Source organism: Notolepis coatsorum (assembly GCF_963971535.1).
Source record: "Notolepis coatsorum genome assembly, chromosome: 7".
Taxonomy (NCBI): Eukaryota; Metazoa; Chordata; class Actinopteri; order Aulopiformes; family Paralepididae; genus Notolepis; species Notolepis coatsorum.
In genome coordinates, this window is record NC_140171.1 from 68,375,920 (window position 1) to 68,384,226 (window position 8,307).

Sequence of the window (8,307 nt, forward strand, 5' to 3'; positions counted from 1 at the left end):
ACATTTAAAAAAAATGTCATCGAAATTTCTTCAGAATTTAGTTTTCACCAAGTCAAAAGATAAATCTAAAACTTGGCTGTTATCTTTTAAGCAGTGGTGGAAAGTATTTTTAAGCAGTGGTGGAAAGTATTTTTACTCGTCCTGTACTCAAGCTACTTTAGGGAACTTTATTATTTTACTAGTTACTTTGAAGAAAAGGATTTTGCATAGATTTTGGACATTTGAAGCCTGTAACGTAACGGAGCAGGGTAACTGGACCACGTACCACTTTAACATAACCTTTTAATCAGAGCAGCATAACTGGACCACACACTTTTATTTTATTTTTTTTATCTTTTTCCCCCTCCATTTTCCTCCGATTTTCTCCCATCCCAATGTTAGTCGTATGCCAATTCCCAGTCCCTTCCTGGTCGCTGCGCACTTACCCCCCACAGTCAGATCATCTGGGAGAGTGGAGGCTACCACGTGCTTCCTCCGACACACGTCCAGCCAATCACCGCTTCTTTTCACCTGGCAGCGCGGATTCTCATCGAGAGGGCGTAGCGTGTGGGATGACCACACTATCCCCCTCAAGTCCTATCCGCGCTTAGCAGGCACCCCGACCGAACTGTAGGAGTCGCTGTTTACAACGACCCGGACCCACCCCGCCAGCTTCTCCCACCCTCTAATACAGCCAATTGTATTAGTGCAGACGGCCAGCCAAGCTGGTGACAACCCCGGAGCTGTGAGCTGGATTCGAACAGGCGAATCCAGCTCACAGCTCCGGGGTTGGTGACGAACGCAATCTCCGCTCGGCCACCTAACCGCCTCGACCACACACCATTTTAACAATCTTTAGAGGTCAGTGGTTTGAGGGTTGAATGCTCGAAAGCACTTGAATACACAAACATGTAGAATGCATACTTTTACTTTAGATACTTAAGTAAAAGTAGAGACGTATTTGCTGGTTATTTCTACTTTTACTTAAGTAAAGGAACTGTGTACTTCTTCCACCACTGCTTTTAAGGACCCAAATAGCATTTCCAGATTACTTACATCTTAAGTGATTGTTGTAGCTTGCCAAAATAAAGCCTGGGACATTCCAAATGACTGTTCAACAATAAAAATGTATCAATTGAACGTTAACAAATTTAGTTAATTGAAATGACGCACTTTGTCATCAAATATTCCTGCAAAAACATGTGGGATCCCTGATATATTGATCAAAGACAAAAGGGGAGGAAGATAGTTCTTAATGTGTGTCTGTGGTGTGTTTAGGTTCTGAGATGCAGTAAGATCGCCAGCGTCAAAGTGTCTGAGATCACAGAGCTCATCGCCAAGGCCTTGGAGAATGACAAGAAGGCCAGGTGAGTAACTGCATCACACCATCCTACCTTAGGGCTGCATCCCATTTGCTTTTCATTCAAACCCTCAGTCCTCAGATCAAATAAACACTTGTGACCTTTAAGCCTTCGCCATTACAGCGGTCGCCTTGTGAGCGGGAGTAGCGGCTGCTGCGGCAAACTGACACCCTTTACCAAAGATGCATGTGATGAGCACTACTTGAGAATCCTACCTGCATGATTCCAGCCTCTAGGCAGAGGTCACTTTAAATGTAGAACGCCCTTAAAACTGACATTTACACCATGAAATCACATCACATAATAAATCGCATCAATAAAGGAATATCTTATCTTACATTTACATCTCAAGCTGCAGTACGTTACAAGTTTACTTGACATGAAATCGCATCAAATTTACACCTCAAGCTGCAGTACATTATAAGTTTACTTGACATGAAATCACGTCACATTTACACCTCAAGCTGCAGTACATTATAAGTTTACTTGACATGAAATCACGTCACATTTACACCTCAAGCTGCAGTATGTTACAAGTTTACTTGACATGAAATCACATCACATTTAATGATGTGTGTTTAAGTTAAGTAAAGAACACAACTTTCTTTCTGTTGTTACCACCATTTTTGGGGGGCGGGCGGCGTTGTGTGTCATATTGGGGCTGACGTGAACAGATTTGATCCCTTGCTCCAGCCTGGTCCCTTGAGGGCTGAAGGTGTACTAGAGTGAATTTGACCTGTGTAGTGTATGAACTGGACCGACATTTTGTGACGTGAGAAAAACATCTGGTTTGGAAGTGAATTCTCTGAAGGGCAAGGGGCCAGGGGGAATGTGATCCAGCCCAGCACTGAGCTGTGGAGACAAAGGAGTTTACCATTAGCTCTCCAGTCTCTTATCATATCATTGGAGGAAATCATTGGACCAATGCAATCAATAAAAAAAAATCACTATCACCAGCCGATATATGTTTGCCGATATATATCTGCCCAGTTTTGCTCATTGGACCGATAACGGATATATGAAGAAATCAACAATAACGACCAATACCGATATGGTCACCGATATATTGTGCATCCCTATGAATCTTCTCTCTCCAGGAAAGAGGGCGGCAGGTGTGGTTTTGCAGAGTCTATGCCTTGCGAGCGAATCACAGCACTGAAAACAGACAAGACTCCAGTAGAGATGACCGATGTCACCGAAAGAGCCAATGACATTATCCTAGGAGCAGAAGACCCGCCTCGAACGTATCCTAGACTCAGCCTGCACAATTCATCCAGATCTGTGTTCTAATCTTCCATGCCCCAGTCACTGTCATATGTATGTATGGTCTGTCTCTGCACCCTTGCCTCCCCCTTTCTGTAATCTCCTCATAGTGTGTCCATCTATTGTTCTTAACCATGTGCGCCAGGGTGCCGTCTCCTGTACTGCCCGCGCCAGGAACCGGTCAGGTGGGAGAGGGGCTTCAAAACGCCTGGGGACTCGATGAGGAGGAAGAAGAAGAAGAGGAGGAGGAGGAAGAAGAAGAAGATGATAATGAAGTGTCAATGATAGAAGAGGAACAACATGGGAAGAGAGAGAGAAAGAAGGGTAAATGTATAATAATAACTAGAAATGTACCCATACCACTATTTCACTGCCCATACCAACCCCTAAACTTTCAGAATGGGCCCATACTGAGTACTGATCTGTTCCATTGTATACTATATATAGACCATCAGTTTGGTGGTCATTGGACAGAAATGATTGAGATATAGTCAATAATTCTCCATTAAAGAGATGTAGAATTATTCTGTCAAAAATGCCGAAAATTCTGATCACTTTGCTTTGATTTCTAACATGTTACACATTTTTGGTGTCATATTTTAGTATTGGGGAAATTTCTCTGATACTGATGCCCTATTTTAACCTAGCACCAGACTGATATTAGTATCTGTACCAGCGTATCTCTAATAATAGCCTTACATTGTATGTGTATGCTATATTTTAGGGTAAAAGGGTCAAGTGAAACTAATTGTATGTATGATTTCTGGCCTTAAAGGAGATGTGGTGGTCATATCGGACAGCGAGGAGGAGGAAGTGGTCATACTCGACCCAGAAACATCACCAGCAGCTACCAAGTAAGGGTTATTGGTAGGGATGTCCCGATCCGATCAAGTTTTTTTTATTTAAATTTTTTTACTTAAACTTTTTTTATTCAACAAACATGACCATGTTCACGTCTTAAACTCATACTGAGGCCTTATATTAGTTTTGGTTTTAAATTGCATATCATTCATTTATTTGAAAATATTATTTAATAAAACACAGAAAAGGATTACAGACAACATTGAGACAAAGCTTCCTGACACATCTCCATCCAAACTCTAGGAAGAACTCATTGAAATCTCATCTGATACCACCTGGAGAGCTAGTTTTAGAGTGTGGTGCTGAGTACCAAGTATCTCATGATGCAGCAGTTAAGGTGTTGCCAAGTGGCCAAGTTGAGCCTTGAGGATGACATGCGTGTTGCCTTGTCAAAGACTGACAGCAATAAAGACTGTTTGCTTATTTCCTATGTTCGCTTTGTAAATTCCCAGTCACCGAGTGAAGATCTGCTGTTTTGCAAATATGTCAAAAACAGAGCGACAGCTGATGAGCTCTTCAAAATTATTGACAGTTACCTGACAGAGAGTCAGGTAATCAGGTAATTGTGCCATCAGAGTCCTGAACAATGAACATTGAGTACCACTGTAACACTTTAGCATGAGCGGGCACACACTCAGGCCGCACGCACCCTCACTTATTGCCAAAAGGAAAGGCCACTTTAAATTAGTATTAGCAACAGTAACAGTGTATTGCACTACTATTACTACTACTGTTAACTGTCAACTGTTACCCGTCATTGCACAAATTTATTGTTACCTGCTACCTGTTATTGCACAATTTTATTGCACAAATTTTTTGTATTGGATTCTATTATATGTTATATGTTGTACCAATTGCACATCGTTGCGGGCAAGACCACCCGCATTTCATTGTATATCCGTATGCCGTGACAAATAAAACTCTTGACTTGACTTGACTTGACTTGACAGAACATGGACTGAAATGGGAGAACTGTGTGGGCTTTTGCTCTGACTGTGCGCAGGCCATGGCAGGGAAAAGGAGAGGGCTACAGGCGCTCATCAAGGGGGTCTCGCCAAACGCGCAATGGACGCACTGTAAATTCACAGAGAGGCGCCAGCGTCAAGACAGCTTAGCCCTGAGCTGAATGAGGTTTTGACAGAAGTTATAAACGTGGTAAATTTCATCAAAACCCGACCCCTGAAAGCGCGCCTGTTCTCTGCGCTGTGTGAGGAGATGGGAGCTGACCATTCTGCAGTGCTGTTTCACAGCGAGGCAAGGTGGCTCTCGCGAGGGAAGGTGTTGTCAATTTGAAAGGTCACGATATTGGTCTTATTTCAATACATTTAAACATGGCCCATTTCATGACTATTTTGTTGTGGCGAGGGGGGGGGGGGGGGGGGGGGCCAAAATATATTGAGAAGCACTGCCAGGATGGGTACCGAATTCGGTACTTTTGAGGCACCGAACCGAAACACGTCGGTACTACCGAGTATCGAATCAAGTGAGAAACCGCTTTTTTTTTTTTTTTTTTTTTTTTTTTAATATTATTATTATTATTATTATTATTATTATTATTATTATTATTATTATTATTATTATTATTATTATTATTATTATTATTATTATTATTATTATTATTATTATTATTTTTATTTTAATTTTAATTTTTTTACTTTTTTCTTTTCATGTCAACGTTCACACGCACAATATATGCTTACCTAGGATTTGACTTGATTCAACAACAAAGCAGTCGGAGCAATGACAAGCCGAAAACTGTCGAAATTGTAGTTATTTGAAGTTTGGATTTTTTTTTTTACGACTGAGGTAGGTAAAAAAAAATTCTTGAGACTAAAGTACCGAAAAAAGGTACCGTTGGGTACCGGTATCGATTCACAGGTACCGGTACCGGTTCAAATGTGAAAGGTACCCATCCCGAATGAGTCTGAGGTCGCCAAACTGCAATGCCGGCCGCATCCCGCTAGACGGCGGTATCGAGCACCTTGTATCTTGGCCTGTGTAATGGCCAAACGTCTCCGGTTTCATGTTTCCTTGTCGGGGCGAAGGCAGCCGTTCTGCCGGTTCCATTGAAGCGCGTCAAATATCCCCGATCCATATGTTGTGGTGGATTATGCCGTGGGCCAAATGGACATTGGATGTACCAGATGGCGATCAAACAATTGGAATATTATTTTTGGAATACTCCCGATCACAGGTAAGAACGATCTGATGTAAATTTTAGCTTGATCCTGCAATGCTTTTATACCGATCGGGCTGATAAGCGTTTTTAGTGTTCAATACGAATGGCGTTCAGAAACGACCCCCCCCCCCCCTCCTTTCATGCATTCATGATGGAACACAATACCTATGATATAGATTTGATTTCGGGATAATAGCGTATACAGGCAAGAAATGGCAACGTCTATAGTGGAATTGACGTATAGGGCTATAACTCAGCATTTCATGAATTACCCTAGACCACTCTAAAACCAACCATACTTATATTCACCACGGTATAACATGGGAATGTATGGATGGAAAAATGTATTCTTTTTCACATATCGAACGATAGATAGGTGATGTCAAATGGGTCATAGTATTGTATCCATAGCTATAATATAGAATATAGTTATAGCTCTACAAACAAGGTGACTCAGTCCTATCATTTAAAGTGCGGCCTAGCTACAGCAGGCCCTAACTAATAACTGACGCCGAATGAGTTAAGTGTACTGTAAGTGTAATATTGACAATGTTGTTTTGAAAGTAAAAGTAGATTGTCACAACTCCTCCTCCTCCCCAGATCCACAACCAGTTCCCTGGTCTTTACTGTTACATTTGCACTCTGGTTGGACTCTGGTTAACATTCACCAATAAAGTTATCTATAAACCTAACTCACCTTATCCCAATTAATGAAGCTCAGCTAAACCTTCCCTGTTCAAGATTTCCTGCACCAGCTAATCCTCTTCTATCTCCCCTAAATAGAAAACCTACACTAACAATTTCACCTCCTCTAAAATCACAACCGTCAAATCACTCTCACAGTAAGGCCCATATCGTAAATGGATAGTTTGGGTTTTTCGACATTAGGTGGTATGTAGTACTTGCTAGTAGTGTAGTTGATTGTGTAGTTGTTTACTAACAGAGTCCTGTGGTCAGAGTTCTGGCCGGTTGCCCGGTTCCAAGCGAAGAGGGAGGCATCAGACTGACAAAAACCGGGTCATGAGACAAAAAAAGGTGTTCAATCATCAACAAAAATCCACGGCCCTCCAGCATTTCCATACTCTGTTCATATTGGAACACGGCCCTGCACGTCAGTGTCACACAGCCGGGCCACATTCCAACATGAACCGAGCATTGACCACAGATTTGAGTTGTTGGTCTTTTTTTTGTCCCTCTGATGCTTCCTGGAACTCTGACCGTGGGATTTGGTGAGTATTTAAAATCAGGAAATTGTTGTCTTTGGTTCTACATGATCATGACAACACTCCTACTGGCATTATAGTTGACATCATGTTCCACACCATACACAGAACAATTATTATTAGCCCCTACCTTTTACAGGCTGAGCAGACTGCCTCAGATTGCAGATGCCAGAGCCTTGGTGTACTAGCAGGATGCATAGCATACCCAGGAAAACCACTAGACTCTTAGCACGACCTGTGCGGTACTTCTCTCCCAGCACTCCTTTATACTGTAAAACAAAATTAAATTTTCTGTTTAAAAGCTCTCTGAAGATATGGCATCAGATCAGTGTTCAAGATGTCAAATACTTCCATATTTGCCATGATCATGTCTTTCTCCCCCTGGCAGAGAAGGTTCTTGACAAAGAATGAGTTGCCTAACCTTAACTTTACTGGAGACCTTACACTAAACCCTTACCTCAAATAGAGAAGAAATTCTGAGGGTTACATTAAACTTATTATTATTCCCCCCCCCCCCCCCCCCCAGCTATTTGTGACTTTGCAGCTTGGCCAATTAGTGAAACCTGTTAAGTAAATGGCCCCCAGGACACAATTAAGAACATAGTGTGTTGTCACTAAACAACAATACAATATTGCCTGTCGCTGTTAAATAAATCTCTCATGCCATTGGTGGGGAGGGTTGTTGGTAACAGAAAAGGATATGTTTTTTATACATGTTTGTGTATCTCTCCCAATCAGAACTGCAAGATCCTCTTCCAACCAACAGGGGGCAGCAGCATCAAAGAGAAAGATGAAGAAGTGAGGCTGTCACCTCTATCAGCTGTAAGGCCTTCAGGAGAAACACACACATACAGCCATCCGTCAGCCATGAGCCTCTGCGCCTGATAAGAGGTCTTGAGAGGATCCCAGTATGGAAAGCAGACCTGTAATTATAATGGCTGTGTAGTCTTGTTACTTATCCATGCTACAATCCAGAGCATTGTATCCACAACTGTGGTGGATTCATAACTGACTATTAAATCAAATTTGAAGTAGCAGGCTGGAGAGAAGAGACCATGAAAGATCGTAGTTTTGTACAAGAATTCCATTGGAAGTGTTTTTTTTCCTTTGTTTTGTTTTTCAATAAAATGAACATTGTTTGGATGATCCCCTTTTTAATTGAGCATTACATTGAAAAATACAGCAAGCTGACATGATTGACTAAATATATATCTGGCTTACACAGATGTCCTTGAACATTATGCCAAGGACCTTAAAGTTGGCCACAGACCAATTTCACAAGGTTTTACCTCAGGGATCCCCATCTGATCTGATTTTAGCTGTGCGCTTTACTATCGAGCTATAGAATAGTCTACTGTAGCTGGGGTTACCAATGGATGATTGATGATGATAATAATAATAATACATCAGACTTGTACTTTTCTGGGTACCCAAATACGCT

The 8,307-nt window shown here is 41.7% G+C and overlaps 1 protein-coding gene across 1 annotated transcript in view; it reads left to right on the top strand.

The window, feature by feature from the left end:
- The window catches only part of exosc9 (exosome component 9), a 34,061-nt gene extending 26,049 nt beyond the window's left edge, over positions 1–8,012 (top strand). Inside the window, exons 8-12 of the mRNA XM_084319003.1 lie at positions 1,258–1,346; positions 2,438–2,584; positions 2,749–2,927; positions 3,379–3,457; positions 7,605–8,012. Of these exons, the coding sequence (XP_084175129.1) occupies positions 1,258–1,346; positions 2,438–2,584; positions 2,749–2,927; positions 3,379–3,457; positions 7,605–7,668 (558 nt within the window). The 3' untranslated portion in view covers positions 7,669–8,012. The remainder of the gene's footprint in view (positions 1–1,257; positions 1,347–2,437; positions 2,585–2,748; positions 2,928–3,378; positions 3,458–7,604) is intronic.
- The last annotated feature ends 295 nt before the right edge of the window (positions 8,013–8,307 follow it).